At 40.8% G+C, this 25,650-nt stretch overlaps 1 protein-coding gene across 1 annotated transcript in view; it reads left to right on the forward strand.

Annotated features, from left to right (window-relative positions):
* rapgef6 (Rap guanine nucleotide exchange factor (GEF) 6) overlaps window positions 1-25,650 on the forward strand; it is a 144,191-nt gene that overhangs the window by 113,724 nt on the left and 4,817 nt on the right. Inside the window, 15 exon segments of the mRNA XM_056398160.1 lie at window positions 24-181; window positions 2,714-2,728; window positions 5,736-5,976; window positions 9,688-9,855; window positions 9,963-10,178; window positions 12,240-12,451; window positions 13,065-13,188; window positions 14,474-14,497; window positions 16,058-16,278; window positions 17,226-17,399; window positions 17,949-18,095; window positions 18,479-18,598; window positions 20,331-20,426; window positions 20,429-20,591; window positions 24,076-24,620. Coding sequence (XP_056254135.1) covers window positions 24-181; window positions 2,714-2,728; window positions 5,736-5,976; window positions 9,688-9,855; window positions 9,963-10,178; window positions 12,240-12,451; window positions 13,065-13,188; window positions 14,474-14,497; window positions 16,058-16,278; window positions 17,226-17,399; window positions 17,949-18,095; window positions 18,479-18,598; window positions 20,331-20,426; window positions 20,429-20,591; window positions 24,076-24,620 — 2,624 coding nt within the window.

The raw sequence follows: 25,650 nt of genomic DNA on the forward strand, positions 1-25,650 counted from the left end.
ACCGTCCCTGCTTTCCTCTCCAGTGATGGTGGCATGGGTCAGTCTCAGGACGACAGCATTGTGGGTACCAAACAGTGTCGTCACAGTGTGGCCATCATGCCCATCCCCGGCAACCTGTCGTCCAGCAGCCCCGACCTGCTGCAGCCGGCCACCAGCGTCCTCGACTTCTCCAACCCCGCAGGTAAGAAAGCAATGTTGACTCTTCTTCTTCGGTTGTTTTTTTCTGCTTGTGGAAGTTTCAAACAATAACAACGAGAATGTCACCTACCCTGAGGAATGTTTCGTTAATTATTTTTCCATGATACACTGATTGGCCAAAGGGAGCCACTAGATTTAATGGTCAACTTAAAGGATAATTCCAGTTTATCACAATTTATTGTTGCAGTTTGGGACCATTTTCATCAGTAATGGTGCTTCAGTCTTGCTAAATCTTTTCCTATTAGTTGCATTCTTCTTACTAAATAGATGTGATGGTTAGTTGTTAATCTTTTTGAACACTTCAGACAAAGGGTCAAACCAAAGCACAATTTGTGCAAACAAATTTCTTGTTCCAAAGTACTGCAGGTAAGACAATCTCAGAGCATCAAAAATACCATTGTTTGATTCATATTCATGTAAGAAACAACTGCAGATACTTTGGGTGGAATGGAAACAAAACCTTCATTACACCCACTGGCAGTTGCTCAGCCATCACTGAGCATTTCAGGTGTCAAACAGTTCAGCACTGCTCTCATGAAGCAGTTTGTCACATTTGATTCGAGACCTCAGCTTCGTTGAGCGATGAAAGCCACTTGTGGACTGAAGGTCTCCAGTGCTCAGTGAGTACTGGGAGACGCTGAACAGACAACCTGTCGCCCATGCAGGAACTGTAGTGTTGGATGCACTGGGCTGTCTAGAACACAGACTCACCGTCTACTAGGAACACAAGGAAAAAGGAACATACATTCACTCACTCAAAGCAAGCAACAGGAAGGTTTCAGCATTGGTGTACCCACCTTTCATTCAAACACATGGACACACACCCTGGGGTCATTCTTTTTGAAGTGCCACAGAGCTGCTGCAGAATTGTGTCCGTCTGACAAGAATTAACCTCCTGGACTATAGGACTTATTTATTCCTTTCCTGTCAGACAGGTTTCTGAGCCCAAAATTATTTATTTATTTATTTAAACTAACATGGAGCAGACCCTGTGCCTTTTTATGTGTGTGCGTGTGTGTGTGTGTGTGTGTCTGTGGGAATGAAAGACTGAGTGAGGGGAGAAAGTGGATAGGTGAAATATGTGAATATGGCCCTGATTTATTCCACCACCCATTTGTCATTAAGGTCCACACACTCAGAGAGACGCACACACATCCTTAGTTTGTAGATCTATACATCATTGTACGAGAGAATAAACGCACACACCAACTGGGCCTCATCAATCACCCACCATTATATCAAGTTTCCTTTAGTATTCTGGCCTCCAATTAGATTCAATAGGAGAGAATAGAACAGCCTGCTCAAACAAAACCCCCTTATCCAGGTGCTCTATAGGGCTTGTAATACCTCCAAAGTCCTACCCCGAATTACATTAGCAGATCAGAGGAAGCTCAGATGCATCAATATCACCTTTCCACTGTCTAAACTGGGAAGTATGAGCAACATGGCTGCCAATGTTTTTGGGTATTTAAAAGCCTTGATATGTCAGTCTCATTCATTTATTTTATTGGATTGGCCTTAGTTCTTGTTTTACAGTTTCTGACTATTAGATTTTATAATTACATAATTGTTTTATTCTGATTGTATGTTGTTTGTCTGTAACTCATTCCTACTACTGCCTATCTTAGTCAGGACCTCCTTGGAAAAGAGATTTTCCATCTGAACGTGGCTTTCATGGTTAAAAACAAAGTTAATAAAAAGATACTATTGTTAAGTATTAATGATATAGTCGCACTTTATTAGTCAATATTACTGATTTTATTCACTGAAGTCTTGTTCACACCACATAAAGATAAACAAAACATACAACAGGGAAAAATGAATGTTAGAAAAATAAATAAATCAAAGACAAGCAAGCAAGCTTTGATCGCACACCTTTAAGGTCTCATAAACCAAATAATGAATCGATTCATAGAAAAAACTATTGATAATGATGACAAAGATAGTGATCATTTGCAGCCCTAATTTTGACCAGATATTTGCCTAACACGTGACGCTCATGATGGTGACAGTACATCTCTGCTTCAATCAACAGAAGCTGAATGACTCAGACAAATGGAGCATGGATGTTAATGCCGCATTGCTCTTTTTAGTTCTTGGAGACAGAGATGGACTCGAGAAGGGCTTTCATGTGTTGTGTGTTGCAAAGTGGGAAACCAGTTTTTGCATCTTCTCATATGTGTTGTTCTGAGTAAAGCCGCACTCTTAGATCTTTTGCCTCTCTATGTCTTCATTTCTTTTTTCCTCCTCTACCATCTCTCCAGTCCTTTTCTCTCTCTCTCTTGTTGCGTCTCTCTTGCTGTGATTTTAAACAGATGTTCTAGTGTTGAGATGATGACTCATACGCCCCTCTGGTTTCCCATGAACAGATTAAGGCTACACTAGAAACTCCTCTAGTCTTTCCTCCTTTTTCTGTCATGATGTTTCCGACCACTATGTCTCTTTGTACTCCTCCCACACTCTCTCTTACTCTCATATTCACTGTGTTTTCTCTTTTTCCTCTCTGCTTGCCAAGCCCTGGGACTGTACTGTAAGTATAAATACCTTCAGTGCCACTGTTTGATTGTGCTTCAGTAAATATTCCTCCCAAATGCTCCCTCCAACGTCTTTTTCTTTTTTCATTTATGAGTGGTTTTTTTTCCCTCACTCCATTTTGCATCTCTGCATCCATGAACTGCTTCCTTCAAGCTCTGAGTTTTGGCCTTGTAGTGTGTTTACACTTTTTCCACTTGTAAGTTTGTGCTTTTCAGACAGAATTGTATGAGTGTCAGAGTAAGGACACTTTGGTCGGTTTTCACTTTTTAAGGTGCTATCTTAAAAAAGCAGAAGTAACCTTGTTGCCATTTGCGCTTAAATAAGGGTGTGATTTGCTTCACTCTACAAAACTTTTGAACTTTTCATTTATAAGAGGAAGACTGGGTGTTATTTCCCTTAGAAATCTACATAGTCTCACTTACATAAACCTTAGGCCAGGCGTTCAAGGGTGAACATACATGAAGACGCAAAATGGAGTGTGCCATAGAGTCTTGGGTTTTTCCTTTTTATGTTTATTTATCACCGCCCTGGTGTTTAACCCTCAACTATTCTATACCACTCTCCTCTGAACACGTCAAGCTGCCATGCTCTGCCCTCCTCCGCTCTGTTGGCTTTCATTTGTGATTTATGTCTTCTGACTGTGTGATGGAGTGACTGGGAAAAGCTTTGACAAACCGTGGTAAGGAGGAGGAGGAGACTGAGGCTTGTAGCCACTCTTAGTGCTGTGTTTGCAAAATCCCAAGACTTTTTTTCCCTGTGTACAAATCCTCTTTGGCTTCAGTTCATAAATACATTCTCTGGTGTTGATGAAAATGAATGATACCTTATTAAGGATGATAATTGATTGGGGGGGGGGTGATTGTCCTCCTGTGTGCAGGTCAGGTCGCAGCTCGTCCAGAGGATTAAACATGATTAAGCCCCCCCAGATATGATAGCCAGCTATTTAGCCGAAAGCTTCCCACACTCTGATCACAAATCACAGCTAATGAGACACAAAGCATTTAGCTTCCACTCAGCCCACCCTCACCACCCTGCTGCATATAAACAAAGAGGAGCTCTGCTGCTGCAGCAACACTGAACACAAAGACAGAAAGCTGCACACTTAAAACTCTGATGTAGTCCTTGTATTTTTCATGTTTCTGTAGATATCACCTTCAGTGATCATTTGAATGTCATATTAAGCACATATGTCATGTGTTTCAAATCAGTAAGCTCACAGTCTATAAAGAGTCATTCATCACCAAGAAAGGCTGTCAATATGTCCACATTCTAGGAACCAGTAACTATGAACCAGAAAAAAAGTAAAAAACAGTCATTACCTTGGGAGGCTTTCAAATCAAGCAATAAGTTGATGAAAGACTAGAATAGACATACTGTATATTAATATTAAAGGTCATGTAAATGTAGAGAAATCTTGATTATGAGTAAGTAAATGTGGTAAAGATGATAATAAAGGAGCCCCAGCTATTGTCAACACACACACACACACACGCACACACTGTCACAGACAGAGATCCATGTGAATAAGGGTGAAGGTAATGTGTCTGAGCACGCTGAACCCTTCTCTGTGTGTGTGTGCAACTGCTTGAATAAACTCATTCAAACACACCTTTTTTTTTTTTTTTTTTCTCCATATGCCACCTTTTCTTCATGATCTCCCTCTGTGTTCAGTACACATGATTGAACTCAACCTCAAAGTACTCAAACACACACGCGCACATTGCAGCTGTATGACAGCTTCATCTGGTCTGTCGGAGTCCCTCTCCACTTGTCACCGTGCAGTGTTCATAACTCACTGTTTTAAAGCTCTTTGGCTGCCTGTGGCTAATGGGCCGTACCCTTTTCCTTACTCAAACACAGGATCTTTAATGCAATATTTCACTCAGGGGGAACATTTCCATTATTTAACACACATCTCTCTCTGAGAGTCGCGTGCATCTGCTACAGCATCAGCTGCCCCAGGAATTGATATACTGCATATCTATATAACCTGTCATGCAGCTGCAATGTGCCTCTATGTGTGTATGTGTGTACATACCATTTATAATCACCGCTAACATCCAAGCTTTTATTTTGGCCTCTTGCTATTGATTATTGTCCATCAATTAAACAATAATACACTATGTCGACTAAAAAACAAAACTCATTGTGGGAGATGATGCAGTTTTTTTTTTGTTTTTATGAATTATTAATTTCTTGTATTCATAGCATTTAAATGGTATATTATATAATACAGTTCATTAAATGATTAAGTTTTAAGTGATAATTAAATGATAATTAAATGCAGAAATTGTCTTTTAGTTGAACACTTAAATCTCCAGGTCTTTCATAATCTCAAATGACCTTGTGTGGATGGCTTTTATTTTATTCAGTACAAGCTTTTCTTATAATGCCATGTGATAGGAAGAATTTGGACAGTGGACAATTCCCATTGTGCTCGCATGGTCCCTACAATCTTTCCTTGTTCTTCCTGGTTGCATGTGTCTTTATCTTGATGAATAACCTGTGTCAGTTGCAATATTTGTTTTTAACGCACAGTATAAGAACAAGGACAGAAGATGCCTGTGACATAACAGCCACTAACATAAAAAGTACAAATACTGTTAATTTAACTAAATGTAAGCATGTAGAGAGATGTTGCAGTTGGAAGACAAAAATCTTTATAGCCAAGTCCATGAGATATTTAACTTTTACATAAAGATGGACTGACCACAAAGCTGGAAAGAAGGTGAAACAAGGTGTTGTGATGTGTTTGAACAGTAGGATGATTCAATAATGTCATTGGTAAATGTAAATAGCTGTATAAGTTGAATTTCATTTTAAATTTAGGTTACTGTTCCACCAGAAACTGTTTTTGGCTTAATAATGTAATCAAAGACAAAAATAATTGTAAAAAAAATCTGTTGTTGTGTTTATTTGCATTATCAGCTTTTGTTACAGTTTTGGCATCAACTCTAATCAGTCACTGACAGCTCTTCTCTTTCCCTTCTCTTCACTCTCAGACATCCCAGACCAGGTGATTCGGGTGTTCAAGGCTGACCAGCAGAGCTGCTACATCATCATCAGTAAGGACACTACTGCCAAGGATGTGGTCACCCACACTGTCAATGAGTTTGGGCTCCTTGCAGCACCCGAGACCTACTCCCTGTGTGAGGTATCAGTTAGTCCAGAGGGAGTCATAAAACAGCGCCGCCTGCCCGACCAGCTCTCCAAACTGGCTGATCGGATCCAGCTCAACGGCAGGTAAGAAGCAAAAGAATTACACTGATGTCCATTGAGATATTTTGAAAAATATCACTCTGAGGACTTAAACAAGCAGTTGACTTTACCTTTAATCAGAAAGTATTTTTAGTTTTATGCACATGAATTAGTCTTTAAGAGTGGTTGTCAGCTTTTTCTCCAAAGTGAGCCTATATGTGGCAGGCATGAGAGTGTTTCTGTCTTTGCAACTGAAAGTGAATGAGGCAACAGACAAGGATACTTTCATAAACCAGGAAGCAACAATATTTCATGGTCAGGGAAGCACATTGGTCATGGAAAAGAGGCATGGATACTTACTTACATCTGATCCACAGTGGGAATCGTTGACAGAAAGCAGCTGGAAGTGCAACACAGTATTTGAGAGTTTACATACTGTAGACCTGTATTGTGATGAAGGCTTGCATGACGAAACCAAAGAGATAACCCACAGGACTTTGAACCTCATTAGAGTTTTTTTCCCTTTCTTTTACAGATTATTTTTGGGTAATAGATTTCCAGTCTTGAACTGCACAAAAATTTCATCCTGCTAACACAGCACAGACTTACCATACCAAGTTTGACTTTAGCTCTGCTAGAAAGTTGATCATGTACTACAGTGCATGTATATTGATATAATTCTCTTCAAGCAGTGGTTCAATCCTGTTCCTGGAGATACAGGATGTAGTTCTGTGAAGTAGTTAATTCACTTACTGTAGCTTTGCAGAGGTGATAATCATTTCCTGAGTAAATGGCTCGGGGAGAGAAAAAAAAAAAACCCAGCAGGGCTCCAGGTCCTGAGGAACAGGATTCAGAATCACTGTCCTAGTTCAGTGGAATGATAAATCAAGTCGTGCTACCCCTTGAAAGTGCTGGGAAACATTTTTAGTTAGTTTCTACTCTGAGCAGAACGCAAGCTGAACAAAACATCAGTTTATAGTTCAGTGTGATGCTGCATATGAGGGTCAGAGATTCTGGATTTTTTTTTTTTTTTTTTTTTTTTTTTCTGCACCAACAGCGTCAGTTTCCACTTTGTTGTGGACACAACTAAGGAGCTTGAACATCACTTAGGTGGACACAGCCTTTGTGTGATGATGTGTGATGTTTAATTTTCTCGCACCAAAACATTGCCACTACGTGTTTTGTTAGATGTCTCCCAGTTTGTTGTTGTCTTTTTGATGCCGGAAGCATTCCCTTTTAAGATGAAAGTTAGTAGGACATGAAGGATAATTGGACAGCAGCCCTGAAGTCTGCTTTAAAACGACTTCTCCATCAGTTTCTCACAGTTTCCTCCCTCTCTCCTTGCCTCCTGTGGTCGCTCATCCATCCCCTCCCAACTAGGTTAGCATAAATATTTCACCCTCTGTCAGGGGCGGAGGCCTCAGCAGACAGCATGGCACGTCTGGAATTATTCATACACACGCTCACGTGCGCACACAGGCATAGATACAGACGGTCGCCTCCTTATACACAGTCACGCATCTGTGTACATATAGACACACCTATGCTGTGTTTACACAGGCGCACAAATTCATATTCATTGATTTTATGTAGATGTGTGTGTGTATGTATACATCTATACGCACACGTCTTAACCGAGGAAGTCTCAAACGTGTGTGGACACAGTCGCACACATTCAGAGACACATTCACTCACTTAGAAGACACTTGTGGTAACACCCTGCCTGTGTTCCTGATGGATGGCTGAGCCGCAGGGAAAAAAATCTGCCATACTGTTAGATATTGGTAGGAAAAAGGTTGGTTTAACTGTAGAGCTATGAACAAGCAACATCTATAGATAGTTCCACTCTCTAATACATATTTTCTCAACTTTTCCTCTTTTCTTTATACATATCCTCTGCTACGTATTATTTATGACAAACTAAAGCATTTGCCTTGACAATCCACTGTCATGCTGGCAGTATTTTTTACATACATACATATACATTGTGCAGTGTCAGCAGGATGTACATGTAGTATGTGTTCAGCACAGTTGGCAGTAGTTGTATTTATCAGGAGCAGTAGGCAAATATATCTCTGCTGTGCTTCTCTCCATGCATCTCACCCAGCCTGTCTCTCCCTCTATGCAGCTGATGACAGACAGAGGGTCGAGCAGAGGGCAGGAGAAGCAATAGCAAGCCTTCTCCACACTGCCACAATGCATATAGATATGCAGCTAGGGGATCCTAAGCTCAGCACACACCCACAAACCACCAATGGCTATTTAGAATGGCTTGGTTCCAGTGATTTTGCCCTGCCAAGATCTACTTAGCACCACTTTGTCCATCATTAATTTAATCTCTCCCCTTTCTTCTCTCCTCTCCTCTCCTCTCTTCTCCTCTCCTCTCCGCTCCACACCGCTCCTCTCCTCTCGACTTCCCTCTTCCTGTTTTGCTAAAGTTGCAGTAGTGTCTTTTTATTTCCTTCTTTCTGTCTTTAAACTGTTGGCATCTACAGATTCTTAGTAATACTTAACATGTCTAAAATCTGCATCTATAAATACAGGCCTTTAAGTCTCCAGTTCTGCTTATCAGCTCTCAAAAAGGTTGCTTCTTTCTGAATGAGAAACACATCTTGTGCTTTATCCTAAATATAAATTCAGCATGATTTTTCTCACCTCAGCTCCTGACATCTCCTCCTGTTAGCTGCTCTTCTCCCCAGCTCTTCTGGCAGAGTAACAAAGGGCAATTTAGAGTCGGATCCATGCCAACACTTTGCCTCCCGCGGGTTGCAGGTCCATAGTTCTCTGAGGTGCTTCATTCTTAGATGACCACATTACAGCTCCATTAGAGTGGGGATGGGAGGTGGGGGTCGGGGTGGGGTGGGGGTGGTGGGTTAGATTTATAAACATAGAAGCACATAATAAGGTAAATGAGATGGTCTGCTGCTGGAAGCTCTCCCAGAAACCTGTTGGAGATCAGGCCTAAAGAAAAATGCCCCCCCCCCAATTCATGTACCTGTCATCTTTCTTATCTCTCTTTTGCTGAGAGGCTCTCTCTACTCTCACCGTCTCTCTGCCTCTTTACACCAAACTAAAATATGGCTGTAATCCATCAGTACCATCAGAGTATTCTCTCCCTTTCCTCAAACTAATCTTAAATTGGAGACACGAAGTGTGGCCATTTAAAATGAAATGTGAATGAGATGAGCGTTCAAGAGATTTATATGGGCTTTTTTTTTTTTTGTGCACAAAGTTGCAGCTGGCTGAAAAACTGTATCTTGTCCACCCACTTGTCTGCCTCTGCAGCCTATATGAAAGCATCTGAGGATACTGCAGATCTATTATCTTCTTTAGTTTTCCAGTTCTAAAAATAGACTTTATACCAACACAGAAATGATGTCAGTGATTTCACTCAGACTATTTTGCATAGCCTCTACTCTTTGTAATTATTGCCGGTTAATCCCCCCCCCATTCTTTAGACTCAAAGGCTTAGACATGATAATTCCTCCTCTCTTTTTGTTGTTTTTTGCAGGATTTCTTTCACTCAAGGGGTTTCTCAAATATTATGCACTCTTTAGATTTGATAAATTGGCAAGAGAGGTCTGGGAATATCCAATAATTTTACAAATGAATAACTTCATATGAAAATAGCAGAGATATAGTTTCTTAATTATCTTTATTGGATTACATTGTTAGTTTTCATGCAATATTTTTACTTAATAGGGATGCCTTAACTTCCACATCTCATCCTCTTTCCCTCTGTTCTCTGCCCTGTAGGTACTACCTGAAGAACAACATGGAGACAGAGACATTGTGCTCAGACGAGGACGCTCAGGACCTCCTCAGGGAGAGTCAGATCTCTCTGCTGCAGCTCAGCACCATGGAGGTCGCTGCCCAGCTCTCCATGAGAGACTTTGAGCTCTTCAGGAACGTCGAGTCCACAGAGTATGTAGCTGCTCAGTATTTTTATTGATTGTGGTATATTGAGCGTCAAAGAATGTCACACAATTTGAAAAAAACAAAAAAATTCACTTCTGTGTTGTGGCTCCCAGGTACGTGGACGACTTGTTTAAACTAGACTCCTCATCGGGAAGTGGCAATCTGAAACAGTTCGAGGAGGTCATAAACCAGGAGACCTTCTGGGTCGCCTCCGAGATCCTGAAGGAGCCCAATGCCCTGAAGAGGATGAAGACCATCAAACACTTCATCAAGATCGCCCTGCACTGCAGAGAGTGCAAGAACTTTAACTCCATGTTCGCTATTATCAGGTGGGCTCAGAGTAGAAACTGTCTAAGAGTGTGTGTGTTTTGGCTTCCTAAAACTGTGCGGTGACAAATTGTTTCATCATTTTCATCATTTTTGCCTCAGTTGTAGTGTAGTCTTAGCATCAAAGCGGGATTCTTGTTCTGTGATGACAGCCAGCATTTAGTCGGTCTCCCCTGACAGCTTTTGTGCTAAATGAGCTTTGGCCGCACGTCTCTTTCCCCGCATCCTCAGAGGAACCAGCCTCACCTCCTCACTTCCTCCCCCACCCCCTGCCTGCCTGCTCACTGAATCAACCCCGATTCTCCCAAACCCCACAGACTGTGCCTCTGACATCTTACGCCATTTAAAACAGGACTCCCATAGCAACAGTTACACTTATTGTTTGTGGGCTTTGTTAATTCCCACCAATAGCTGTGTAGGTGTGTATTCATTTGCAAGTGTATTTGTGTCTGCACAGGCATTTGTGAGTGTGTTGGTGTTTGTTTTTTTCAGTTGTTTGTTTATACAGGAGAGGATTTATGTATATCTGATACATATGGTATGTACTGCATTGCTATTGTGCCTTGGTGTTTATGTATGAAAAAAAAAACCTACACAAAGGGCCACTCTACTACCTCAGGTTATGATAAAAACATGGGGCCAACTTGGGGCATTTGTAATTTCATTTTTCATTGGCCTTTGGGGCCCCTGTAGGTCTGGGACTCCTGGTGCAGTTTCACACTTTGCCCATTTGATAATCTACAGATTATTAGTCGAGGCTGTCTGCTATATTGCTGCAGCATAAATTTTAATATAAATGCATGAAGATGCAGTCCTACAGTATCACTGAGGATGTAATATGTTATGATTTTGATTCTGAAGTACAACTCTCTCTTGACTTGTTCTCTGAGTTTACCGAGGATGTTTGCGCTGTCCTCTATTTGTGTTGGGTCATGTGGGACAGAGCCGGTGTCCACTTCAGATCTGGACTCTGAGTCTGAGAGAAGAGCTCAGCAGCATGGTGCTCGTCTGTTCGCTGCTATAAAAGGCACTTTAGGACAGAAGTGTCTGACCTCCACGTCCCTTTACAATCCTCCTCACAGCAGGATTTTTTCACACATATGGTTCTCTGATGCATAACTTGCCTGCTGACAGGGACATCGCTGTGTGTGTCTGTGTGTGTATAAGAAAGATAAAATGCAGGGTTTCCCATAACCTTTTATAGTGGGCACACACACACACACACCCCGCTTGGCTGTATTTAATAAAAAGCATTTATGCAGATTTTGAAAAGGGGAAAGTGGTGGATGTGATAAGGGGTGTGTGGGAGGGTGATATAAGATGAGATAAGACAAATTCAGACCTGGTTACTTGTTACTCCCTTTCACATCACAAACAGTCACAGAAAAATTTACAAAATTAACCCCAATATAAATTCCTATAATTATCCAAACGTTATAGCACTGTCCCCTGGCAAACTACATTTATCATATTTTTCTAGAAGAAATACATTTCAATAGTGACTAACACTCGTCCCAGATAACCAACATACAGAGGGGCAATGCAGAGAGATTGGAAAAACAAAAAAATAATGCCTTCCAACAGAGACAAAAGTGAGAAAAACAATGAAAGGTAGTTGCAGTAGTACAGAGAGCACAGAGACGGAGAGTTGGTGAGCAAATGGGCAAGGGACTGTAACTGGAAAGATGATGAAAGACGAGAGCAGAAATAAGTGCTGTGCCAGTCATAATTATCAGCTGTTTAAATGAGTCTGCTCAGAGCTGATATTCCCTCAAGGGATCTTCTGCTCTGGAAAATGGAGGGCTCGCTAATTGAAGATGGTTAGCTCAAAAAGAACTAACTGTACAAATGTCAGCATAGGGTTTGATTGGGATGTATGTATTGAATATTCACGCTATAAATATACTGATGTCTTCTTTCTCCTCTACTCTCATTTCCCTCCTCTGCATCTTCACTTCACTGCCTCCAATGTTCCCTTCTCCTCTTCCCACCATAACCTATTTATCTCTGCCTCCCTGCTTCCCCACACTTTCCTCCTTGCACCTCTTTTCTCTCTCACCTAGCGGTCTGAACTTGGCACCGGTGGCTCGGCTGCGGAGCTCATGGGAGAAGTTGCCCAGTAAGTACGAGAAGCTGTTCGGGGACCTGCAGGACGTCTTCGACCCGTCCAGGAACATGGCCAAATACCGCAACATCCTGAGCAGCCAGAGCATGCAGCCTCCCATCATCCCACTGTTCCCAGTGGTCAAGAAGGACCTCACCTTTTTACATGAAGGTAAAATAGCTGTGTGGAGAGCACACAATTTCTTTATGTGCCTTCTTTTTGCACATTAGCTTTTCACATGTTGTTACATTTCCTTTAGAAGCCTAAAAAAATGGAGGCCATCTTTGAAGCTTTAACGTGTCATTCTGTTCGGTTTGACGCTCCCTACTTCCTCTATGTTGTCTGGGAGGTCAACTTCAGCCTCACTCAGGAGGCTTACTTCTGCTTAAGACTTCCCCATCGTGCCTTTTTAACACATCTCACTGAGTCTGGTCAGAACTACCCTACTGAATTATCCTTAAAGGTTTTGTTTTAAAGAATTATAGTTATGACCTTGTTAGGAAAGAAAAAGAAAGTTTCCCTAATTGTGCAAGTTGCAAAAAAATCTTAAATGGCCCAGTGTGACTCGGTATAAAAGAAAGACACCACTTTGATCTCCTGGAGGAATGACAAGAAAGAGACCAGAACAAGGAGATCTTTACTTTGAAGATTCGTCTTAAAAATATTTTTCTGGGACTACATCCTGCAAATGTCCCAAAATATGAATCATTTATCTCTTTTCCAATGTTGACAGCTGACTTCACACTCACTTATTTGTGCGTGTATGTGCGTCTTTGTCTACCAGGGAATGACTCAAGTGTAGACGGCCTTGTGAACTTTGAGAAGCTGAGGATGATCGCTAAGGAGATCAGACACGTGGTGCGGATGACCTCTGCCAACATGGACCCTGCTCTCATGTTCAGACAAAGGTTGGTTGTTCTGATACCACGACTCCTAAAAACCTTTTCCTCCCAAGATTGACCATTTTTTTTTTGCTGTAACTGAATGATGCTGTCGTAGCCAGTTTCACAGATATGTGTCACTTAAAGCCTTTTGGTAATGAAATTAAAGCCCACATGTGTAAATTTTTATTTGATTTTATCATTCAAATTATCTATGTGTTGCTTCAAGCCCATTTATTCTTAGTGTCCCCCTATGCATAATGGCTTTAATTAGCTGTATCACCAAAGTATCACACCTAAAAACTTCCTCCAAGAAAATCATGAATACTGAGAACATCAAAATATGATGGAAATGTCAACTTTAGGAAGGAGGAAAAAAAAGGAAAAAAAAAAAAAAAGAGTTTGGGCAACATTCAAGTGAATCTTGTGGCTCAGAAATTGTCACAGGACACAATGAACAGTTTGCACAATTTGCGTTGTGTGGAATTTACTGTGAAGAAATAAATTTGTGGTTTTGTTGTGGTTTTATTTCTCTAGAAGTGATGCCAAATCTTTGAAACTGACTCTTCCTGTTTTTCATCAGCCAGACTATAGTAATACTGACACTTCTCAGAAAGAGGCATGAATTCAGAGTAGTCCAGCATAGCAAGGTAGATTTCAGGTACACACCTTTTACTAGAGAAGACAACAAATGTGGGCAAAAAGGGAACCACTACACCATATCACCACCAGCTGCCAACCTGGATCCTGCACCAACAGGATCAGGCACGCACTCAAGGTCTGGTTCGATCAATTCCTTGTTCACTTCCTGTCCAGTTCATGACTCTTGGTGATTTTTCGATTGCATTCCTCAGCTGGAATGTAACGGCGCGATTACACAAGATATGCATTGACAGGAAGTGATCTAGAATTGATGCCAACCACAATGTGTAGTTTGTATCACTCTGTTTGTGTGTGTTAATCACAGTCTGTCACTGCCGCAGAGCATGACTGCCCCCTGCAGACATTCTCTTCATACTGCAAGCTCAAGATATTTTTCATTTCTTATTTCAGCATCATGTCATATGCGACCAAAGTTTTTCCAAAATACCAAAAGTCGACACTGTTCTTATGAGTGTGTGATGCTCAAAGCCATAACACACATTTTTCAGGTTGATATGGGGAGATGTCCTATGTCTGGTGTCCTCCCATCTCCAATCATTTTCTGTTTGTGGTGGCATGACCTCTACATAGTCTTGTGTCCTCCTCCTCCCCCCTGAACGTTGAACTTGTCTTAAAATCACGCTTCAATCTTCACGCCTCTTGCTTGCAGGAAGAAGAGGTGGAAGAGTTTAGGGTAAGTTTGTCCTGGTACCGCTTTCATCCTGTTTCAGTCTGGACCAGCAGAAATTCAGTCCACACCTGCATCCCCATTACCATAAACTCTGCATGTTGCCCCCTTAGTATATCTGAGTGTACGCGTGCGTCTGCCTGTGCTTGTGTGTGATTAATCCTTCCATTTGCAGTTCCCATTCACCTGAACCATACTGAAGTCCATCATTGACCCATTCATTGTCTGCCCTGTTTATAAGACTGTATGTTTGAGTCATATAGTAGCTTGAAATAACACTTAATGTTTGTTTTTACAGAGAGGTTCAAAACACACTCACATTGTGATAGGTAGGCTGTAAAGAAGATTTACTGTAGCATTTGCTGTAGGTTCCAGTTCAAATTTATTGTCATTTCTTCCTATACAAATTTATAATGAAATGAAATATCATTCTTTTATTGGGTCAGGGAGAAAAGAAGGAAAACTTAAGACAACATGTCTGTACAGATATTAGATTCAACAAATAAGTATCTCACCTCACAGTCCATTTAGTTCCTGTTTCTAGAGCATTTGATCATGTATCATAATCCTCAGCAGCAGGTTGCGTTTGCTCATTCACCACAGAATTCTATATGTTCAGACTTGGAGGACTTCAAAGTTCATTCTTGACTTTGGAAACAGCAGTTGAGAAAGTATCACCTCTGGAGCTTTCAGTCATATCAAATGATCTAACATGGATAAGAAATTGTCTGTACTGTAAAAATTAAACTTCAATATTTATAACGCCATAAAAAGGCAAAAAGGCAAACTTCATCTGCTGCTGAATATGATGTGTTAAAGCTGAAAGCTCTACTAAATGGTCCTTCAGATGAGACCGTGTTGTCAGCTGCTGTTTCCTAGATCAAGGATGAACCCTCAGCTAAAAACTCTGTATGGCAAACCCCACCCAGCTGACAAATAAAGGTGAAGTAAAACAAACCATGAGGAATGTTGACAGATGCTATTTGACTCCGGTTTGGTGTTTGTTCATATCTGCATCCCGGCATAATATTCCCCATATCGAATCTTGTGCATCTTTTGTTTCCTAACCCTTTTTGCCTCCATCTGACAGAATGTTCTGCTGTTCTGTACTGTGATAGCATGGCACACACCCGCGAGAGCTGCCTCCCTCCCAGTTGCATGGTCCTGTTTTTAAATGCTGTGCTCCAACACAAAGGCAGATGTACAGATTTCATGGTAGAAGAGGTTTTTGATGAGAAAGTAGTTGTGCGTGTTTTATAGATGATTGTACTGACTGTTGTTTGCCGTTCTTTCCTTCCCTGTCTCAATCTGCCTTTTGGTCTCCTGTCTTTATACCTTCATGCACATTTCTTCTGTTTTTGCCTCAACTTCTTCAATTTTTCGCTCTATATTCTACGGCCTCTTCTTTCCTCTTCTTCATCTTCTGCTCATCCATCAACAATCCACTTTTTTTTTTTTTTCACCTACTTCATTTTTCTACTCTCATCTCTTCTTCGTCTGTCCTCATTATCCTCCTCCCCTTTCCTTCCTTCCATCTTCTTCCTTGCTTTCTTTCCTCTTTATCAGGTCATTGAGTCAGGGCAGTACCAACTCCAACATGCTGGACGTACAGGGTGGCGCCCATAAGAAGCGAGTGCGTCGCAGCTCGCTCCTCAACGCTAAGAAGCTGTACGAGGATGCTCAGATGGCCAGAAAGGTGAAGCAGTACCTGTCCAACCTGACGGTGGAGATAGACGAGGAGAAGCACCAAATAATGTCCCTGCAGTGTGAGCCGGCCTACAGCACCTGTGAGTAACACAGTCCCAGCACTAGACTTTACCTAGTGAACCAAATTTTCATCACTTTGTTAATTGACATGGTTTTTATGACATGAGTAATTGTAGATTATAAAGAAATTTACTTTTCTATGTACAGTAGCATACCACAGTTGACATTCAGCCCTGCTTGGTATACGCATTATTGAGTCATTCAGAAATGAAAAAGAGTTCAAGTAGAAATACACTATGGGATTATACATGCCTGAAAAGCAGTTTGGCATTGCTCAAAACATTTTTAAGTTTGTATGGTGCATATGCACTTTTATGCTCCAAATATATTTTGGGTTTAACTATTGGCAATTTAATGCTGGAAAAATAAAATAAAATGAAATAAAAAAAGGTGTCATTTCAGTGGATGCTAATTGATTTGACAGTATGTACACAAGTTACATTTGTGTCATTGGCTTGCACTGCCACCTAGTGTATTTCAAATGTCCTGCAGAAAATAACAGGAGGGAACTGATCGATCATGTGACAGATACTGCAGTATGTATTGTATCATTCAAACTCTCTGTAGAACAAAGCGTGTTCACAAATTTCTTAAAGGTTTGGCGTAACTTCAGTTGTTTCATTATAAAAACTTTGAAAGGATAGAATTTGCTCAAATTAAGCTATTCTACTATAAATTATCAGCAAGGCAGATCTGTTGTATGGTTAGGTCTAAGTGATTGATGAGTGATGAAGTGATTTTTTATGCTAAATAAAGGCAAGTCTTCAAAGGTTTACAGATTGAACAAAATGCTTTTTATCCGATGAAGAGGTATTTCGCAGCCACTAACGGTTCTCACACTGAGTAGCTGAACTGAACAGGAAGTGTACAGTTAACATCTTCAAAACATGGGAAATTGTGAAATAGAACGTGTTTTGAAGTTCTTTCATTTTATCTACACATTTCGTTCTTTTTCCTGTGGTTGCAGTGTCTAAGAACTTGAGTGAGAGACGATCCACCAAGTCGGACATGTCTCCGGTGTCTCTGCGGTCGGCTCTGCCCTCGGGGAAAACACAGAACAGGGTGTCACAAGTCCTTCAGGTCCAGGTCCCACTGAACCCTCTACGAAAGAAGAGCACTGCCAAGGACATAGGCACACCGAGTGAGTACACCTGTACACTGTTTTATTCATGAAGCAGTGCTTTACATGGTAAAATCAAGATTTAATTAAATCAGGCTACAAAAAGTATGATTAAAAAATTAAATAAAATATAATAGAATACTATATATTTTCTAACAGAATATATTTTAGACAGAAATAATATGAAATAAGATAAAAGAAAAAGAAAATTAACTAAACAAGAATGGTGACATTAATAAATGTTTTTTTTTGTTTGTTTTTTAAAGGATATAAATAAGTGATTTAAATGATCATTATATTTGTCTCTAAAAAGTTGTACTTGAGCAAGTTTGATTGTATTCAAGTTCAGTGACAATGTGTCAAAGAAAAGTCAGTCAAAGTACATTTAAATAAGAGTCATGCTAAAACCTGAACTCCTAAGTCAATCTTGGGTTTATACAATTATTTGTGCACACTGATAAAGCCCAAATGACAAAAAACTGTAATTTCTGGTTCTGTATTATTATAGGTGTAAAACAGACTCTCAGTTAATTTAGTTTTCTGTAACCTTGTTTTGTTTTTCTTCTCCAGACTCCAATTCTCCCCAGGTGGTAAAGAAACCTCCTGTGACCTCATCAGAGGAGTGGAGCACCAAGAGACCATCTGATGACACCGTCTCCACCATCTCCTCCCTTCACTCCAGCCCCACGGTGTCTCCGCAGGGCTCTCCACGCAAAGGTCTGCAATGGAAACTGTGTTTGTCACTCTGTATGGTTTTATCCATGGAAGCTTCCCTTAGGTGAAAGAGTTGGCCCCAGAGTAGAATCAGAGAAACCTCCAGACAATAACGATAGGCTATCAGAAATCATGTCAGGAGTCAACACTCACATTGATTTGACACTGTGTTCTTCCATTAAAACTTTTAAGATTTCACAGAATATCCCTTTCCTCTGTGATGCATTCTTACATGTTTTTGAATAGTAACTGAGATAGTCTTTGTCCTTAAGGTCCAAGAAACACCTTGTGCTTTAAATCTTCAACCATCCTCCTGTTAATGTTGAAAACAAAAATAAAGCACTTATTCTCATCTCTTACTTTGACTTTCCTCCCCTCTTTTCCAGTGGGAGGTGTGGTCAAGTCCCAGAACTCCAGCCAGATGAACTTGTCAGGATCTTCGTCGTCACTGACCAGCGACGCCAGCACAAAGGCCGGCACTGTCAGCCTGCGCAGCTACGGCATAGGTGGGGCTCTCCTCCACAAGAGGATCCTACTGATGACCAGACAGCAGAGCCGAGAGAGTAGCAGGGAGAGAGAGAATCAGACAGAGGAGGAGGAAAAGAGAGGGATTGAAATGGAAAAGGAAAATAAGGGGATGATGCAGGAGACAGAGACAGAGGCAGCTCAGAGAGGCCTGTTTCCTTCAGAGCAAAGGAGAGGGAGAGGGCTATTGCTACAGAGGGCCAGAGCAGGAAGCCTTACACAGGAGTGGACAGGAATGCATGGGTTGCATCCGGTGGTGCACACCGGATCCCCTCCCAGTCCACAAGGGCTGCGACCTATGACTCTCTCCCCTCTTTCCCAGCCTGCATTATTAATGAGACCAAAACCCCCAGAATCCCCCATCAGGACGAGGCTGATGTCACCATTCAGGATACTGAGGGAAAGGAGTCAGTCCAGGGAGAGGCCAACAGCAGTCAGGCCCCATCTGATTGGTGGGGAGGGAACAGTTGAGGTTGTGCCCTCCTCACCTCAGGATGAGAGACAAGGACAGACAGAACAGAGAGGCAGGAGGTCGGTCAGCCCTAACCCCTTCATTTGGCTCTGCAGGGACAGACGCACCAGGAGAAAGACTGTCTGACAGAGATCACTGATTGATCCAGTTATTTGCTGAGTAAAAATTTGATTTGAGAGAAACTAGTGGTATTTCAGAAAGATTTATTGTTGATGATGGATTATGTTTACTGGGAAACCATCACAAGAGATAGATTGTTAAAGTGATGGCACTACATTTCATTTTTTAAGCACAAACTTAAGATTTACTTGAGAACGAGTTTCAGATCCACCAAGAACATTCAAACAGATGTGAAAAAGCAAATCTTGTGTGAGGCAGAAACAACAAACCTGTCTGTGTTTACCAAGATTTCTTTGTTTGTATAATTCTCTGGAGTTTTGTAAGTGTTGTAATGTCCCTGAACTCAATATAGTTCAGTTGAGAAAGCATATTCACCTTCACTTTTCTTTTAATCACAAAATGAAGGATCATTCTTCTTTTGAGATTCATCTGTGACATACAGTTTCACAAAAAAAAAGGAATTTATATTTATAGTGTAGGTTTTCCTATGTGATTTTTATTTTATTGCAATTTAGTTTCTTTGGAGTTGCTGGTTATTTGTTTCGGCAGGTTTTTGTCACATAAAGTTTAAACTTTGAGTTCAATGGTGTCTTTCACAGTAATTTCAGAGGCCCTGCACATGTTTAACTTCAGGTTTTAGAAGCGGTCACAGCCTCACGCAGTTTTTTAAACCACCAGCTCTACTGTATAACCACTGATGGAAAATACTATACATGAGATGGAGTCAATAATGATTATTATTGATTCCAACTGGGTAAACTGTTATTTTGAAGTATTTGTTATTAAAAAGGTCGTAGAAACTTGATATTGCCTCCCTGTATTCCCAAATCAGTATGGATTTTTTTTATAAAGAAAAACTAGCTAACACTAACACTGCCAGGATTTAGTCAAAATAATCAGCAGGGCCAACAAGAATAAAATTATCTACGTTCATGCTACTAGAGGGTGCTTTAGGTAAAAAGTCTCTATGTTCAAAGTCAGTTCTCCTCCTTCACTTCATCTTTTGTATATCAGTCCTTGCACCTCCCCATTTTACTTTTTCTTCACTATTATGATCTTATTTCACTTCATTTTCAAATATAAATGTCTAAAATGCTCATTTTGCCCCCTCCTCTGTCCAGGTTACGCCCTCCTACCAGCCGGTAAAGCAGACAACCTGTCGGACTCCAGTCACAGTGAGATCTCGTCCCGCTCCAGTATCTGCTCAGTTGACTCGTGCCGGCTCCTGGGCCTGATGACCGGTGTAATAGCAGCAACAGGACCTGCGCCGCTCCCGCGACTATTACTGCCACAACTACTTCTACAACAGCTGCTGCAGTAGTTGAGAGCACAGCCGCAACACATGCACACTTAAATCCTGATTACAACCAGCCCAGCACAAGGTAATTAACTTTGACAATTCAGAGCAGTTCATCTAATCTATCTGGTTAAGTCAATTCATTTACATTGGAAAGAGGGCATCATTGATTCTCATAATGGAATCCACAGACAGTTTTTAGCTCCTGATAGGGAACAGTGGAGTTTTGTTTTTTGCAATCCCAAGATTTAGATAATGCAATCAATGCGTTCATATACACGTTAGTAACAGGGTTACACTCAGCTTTTGCCTACAAACCAGTGTCATTGGCCTGGTTTCCCCAGCTTTCCCAGGTTTCAAGTCTTCTATTTTCTTGTACGTGTGTGCGTGACAAAGACTGTACGGTGGGAAAATAACACTGGGACAGCGGACCAGCAAGATGAGAGGAAATGATACATCCTCATATTCTAAGTTGCTCTGTTCAAAGTTCAACTAAAACAGAAACCCAACACTAAGTAGCCACTGGAAGTCTAAATGAGTCACTTTCTACTTCTGAGCACTTGGCTATTTATCAAATTCAGACTCATTTGAAACCAGAGTAACTAGGTTATTGCAAGGCATATAAACTTGTCTTGTCAGATGACCAGTATGACCTGAATTCCAGTTTCTTGGGTGCATGTAAACATCATGGCCAAGTCTTTACAAGACATTTGTTTTTATATTCTCAATTTATTTTCTTCCAAGAATGAAAAATTCTGCCAGCAAGCTGAAATGATTCAGATTGGTCTCAGTGCAGATTCCCAAGTGTGATGTTTCCTAGGAAAAATAAGGTATTATTGAAATAGATTCGTTTTTAGTGGAAAGACATGAATTCATTTTGACACAGTCTGGATTTTAGTCAAGCTTTTTAGTTTGTTTTAAAGCCAGTATGTGTAGAAAATATATGTTGTTATAGCATCTTTCTAAATATTTTTATGGCATGCTGTTTTGTCAGTAGAAATGTGAGAAAAACCCAGAGACATTTGGTGTAGTATATATGTTTCTTTTAGCCCATTCACTTTCAGAGTCACAGGTCAGATCCGTAGGAGTGGAGGGTGGTTATCAGCATGCAGTGACGAACACCACGCACATTTCAGACAGGACTCATGAAATTTTTCCTTTCTGCCTCATAATAAATGGTGTTCCAGACAGCACGTTTATCTTATCTTAAATTTCCTTCATTGTATATTAATGAGTGATTTTCCTGTCAGGTTAGGAAAATCCTTCAGTTCTAAAAAACAGCTCTATGTATAAGACCCCTGGATGCACTTTTAAGATGCAAAGCATCTCTCCAGTCTGGACAGGAGGATCAGTGAGTTTGCTGAAAATCAGTAATTATTACTGAAGTGGCAAGGGTGAAAAATCAACATGTACTCTTCACACAGGATTAAAATCACTGACACAGTGCAGCTAATATTGAAATCTCCTACTTAAGGGAAAGTCAATGCTGTCCACATAGGCTATAGTCCACATAGGCTATAGTCCACAGATATTAAGAATTTATCAAGATGGAGATTTTTTATTTTGTTTGTAGTGTTCAAATTCACTCTTTTAAACTCCTACAAACACTTTTTACTTTATTTATTGAGATCATTATTTGCTCATATCATAACCATACCTTAGATAAAATGAACTGGTATAAGAGTTAGAATATGGGAAGTCACGTCTGACTTGGGTTCGACTTGACTGAAGGATATCTGTCAGCACAAAAACATGGCCCAGATACTTGACTACAATTTTTTTCTAAAGCCTCAAACAAACACATCATACACACACACACACACACACACACACACACACACACACACGCATAAACACATAATCATCTGGAACATTCCCAGTGGCCAACAAGAGCAAAAAGACGCCACACTTCTACCTTAAGCCGCTCCAACATTTCCTCTCCCTGCTGGATTCCAATTATCTCCTTTCCTCATTAAAACTCAGGGAACAGGAAGTCATAAAACACACTAGGCTTTTATTAGCATCCCACTTTTACTGCCCTCCTCTCGCCTCCTTTTCTCCGTTAACAACGTATCGGTTTTCACGCAGGCGGCTTTTTAATCTGGCTGAGTAAACAACACGGCTTTTTTTTTTTATTGTCTGCTGTTTGTTTATTGTTCCTCCATGATCAGGCCATTCTGTCTCATAAAGAGGGCACTATAAAATATCACTGGACAAAATAATCTGTCTGCTTCTCTGATATTATATTGCTTCGGCAGCCTTGCTGTATAACACCGACACTGTTTTATGAAATATGACTGGGTTTCACTGAGTGGCTTGTTTGTCCAGTAAAACCACGTCAGTGAATCAAACTGCCTGTTTATGAAACGCAGCCAAGGAGAAAAACTTTTTAAAAGTTTTTTGTTGTCGTTTTTAAATTCAGACATCGTGATTTATGACACTGCCAAATGTTTGTTTTGTGATTTTTTTTTTTAAGAGAAAGTGTACAGATATAATAAACTTTAATGGCTGGACATTCAAAGTAACAGGATGAACAACAAAAAACATTTGAAAAATTTGTTCAATAACTCATTGAGACAAAAGAAACAACCCATTGTGGTTGAAAGTGTAAGATTGTGTAGAAATAACAGGGATCGTCTGCATAACATTGAACTTTTGGTAGTGCATGACTCTCTGACCCAGCAGCTTTTTACAGTTATTGGGCCCCCTCATATGTCCTCTTCTCCCTCTGTGTCTTTCTTCATCGTCATAAATTCACTGCAGTACAGCTTAGAGAAACTCTCATTGTCACTCACCAGTTTGATATAATCAATAATCAATTGATATAATCAACCAATATAAAGTTTTTCGCTTGGTACAGAACAGTACCTCTGCTTTTCAATCAGTTCATATCTTACATTGTCATCACTGACCTAATGTGTGTTCTGGTATTCTTTGACTTTTGAATAGTTTGGGGTTGTTACAAAGATGTTGTTGTAATGCTCTATTTGGATTTGGAGTGATAAAACTTTCAATTTGATAAAACAAAAACTTGTACAAGAAACACAACAATTTCATATACAAAGAGCAGATTTATTACAGCCAGACAACAACATAGCATAGCATCTCTGAACGCTTGAGAGCACTGTGAACAAACATCAAACCTTTATAGATCTTTTTGTGAAAAAATGCCGCCTTGATCTCACAGTGTTTCAGTCAGCTATCAACCTAATTTTTGTGGTCCTCTGATTGGATAATTTATTCATTATCAAGCATCCATCTATATTTATGGGACTGTTGTGATGTAAGTTGTGTAGACTGAAAATTGTAAATGATTAAATCAGCAGTAAGTGGGACAGTGATACATGAGTTTTCCTCACTTCAGTTCAAGTAGTAACGACTGAGTTACCTCAACATCTTTTAAACCAGGTTTCATCTGGCTGCCTGGTTTCTTCATCTCTTTCACTTTCAATTGCAGCTTGTATGTTAGCATCATTATCAATGAAGGCATCAGTGTAAATGTGCAGCATTTTAACAGACAATTTTCCCCTTGAATTGAATTATTTCACTGTCTCTTTTATCTGCACTAGTTCTTCATCGATGGTGCGAGGATATGTGACGCGAGCCTCCAACTTCACCTCCTCCATCTCGACAGAGGAGCTGACCCCAGACCACACTTCTCTGGACTCAGTGGCCGACAGCGGGCGCGGCAGCTGGACGTCTTGCTCCTCCAACTCCCACGACTCCTTCCAGAGCCTCCCCACCTCCTCCTGCCGGCCCTGGGACCACGGCATCCACGGGCACCCGCTCTCTCTCCCGCACACACACTTGGGCGGTTTCAAGCACACACAGCTGGAGGGGCCGATAGCGGAGGTCGAGGCCGCAGGTCACGCTTGGGCGAACGAGAGCGCCGCCAAGCAGCCCTCCAGAGACTCCAGCTCGGAGCTGTCCAATCAGTCGCGGCAGAGCTGGGCGTCGTCCAGCTCACTGTCAGACACCTACGAGGGGAATTATGGGACGATAAAGCGCCGAAACACCTCAGAGCACCCCTCCTCGCCAACCAATGAGGAAGGAGGGCAAAGCACAGACCCTGCCTACAAAACGGTGACATCAAGCACAGAGAAGGGCCTGATAGGTGAGGGGTCAGGTTGCGAGTTTGATTCCCTGTAAACACAGTGTTACAGTGTTTGGGCATCTGCTGGGGATGTTCAGGGGTACAGTAGAAAATAGGATTTCCCATTGAAGGCTTTGTTTATGAAGCTGTAAAGAGTTTAAGAAGTCATGCAGTAAGACATCAGCTTTTGCTTAAGCTCTCTTAATATCAGAATGGCTGTCCATATTTAGTCTTAGGCTTGTGTACAGCCAATCAAATTAAGTCTGCTGTTATTTGACTGAAAACCGAAAAGCTTCCTGTTGCTTGATTTGCTGTTATGCTCAAGTGAACAGCAGGCAAATGTTGCTCTTTGCCATTTCTTAGCTCTTGAGCTAAGAATCCAAACAGGTCTTATTCTTGTCGCTGTTGACACTGCATCTGACAGAAGTTATAGAGCCTCCCCATCAGCCAGAGTGTAAATTTGTCTTTTGTTTCCCCTACTGTCGTTTCCTGATAAACTATTCAGACTATGCAGTTATTTAGTTTTATGAGGATAAAAAAGGTTTTTCCGATTCTAAACAGTTTTTGCCTGAAGAGTTGTAGAGGAATAGAGGATGAGTTGGGACAGGGTTATGTCCACTGCTGAAACAATTAGTCAAATTATCTATTACTAGAGCAACAGAAATTTAATTGACAGAAATTCGGAGAATCGATTAATTGTTCAAGTGAAACATTCTCTGGTTCCTGATTGATGTAATTTAATATCTTTAGGGTTTGGACTGTTGGTCAAACAGCACAACCACCTTAAGCTGTTAAAATGATGATGGGCATTTTTCACTTTTTTCTGATGTTTAAGAACTGAACAATTAATCGATTATTCTGGTAAATAACTAATTTGCAGTGGTGAAAGTAATCATTAGTTCCAGCTCTAGTTCTGTCTGTATCTGCTGCAGCCATCCATCTCATTGCTTGTATATTATTCTTTTAATTTTTGACACATTTTGGTGCATGTATAGTTATGTAGTGTGTTCGTGAAACATCACATTGATTTAATTTTTCCATTATTTTCCTT

This window comes from Seriola aureovittata, chromosome 15 (genome assembly GCF_021018895.1).
Source record: "Seriola aureovittata isolate HTS-2021-v1 ecotype China chromosome 15, ASM2101889v1, whole genome shotgun sequence".
Lineage (NCBI taxonomy): Eukaryota > Metazoa > Chordata > Actinopteri > Carangiformes > Carangidae > Seriola > Seriola aureovittata.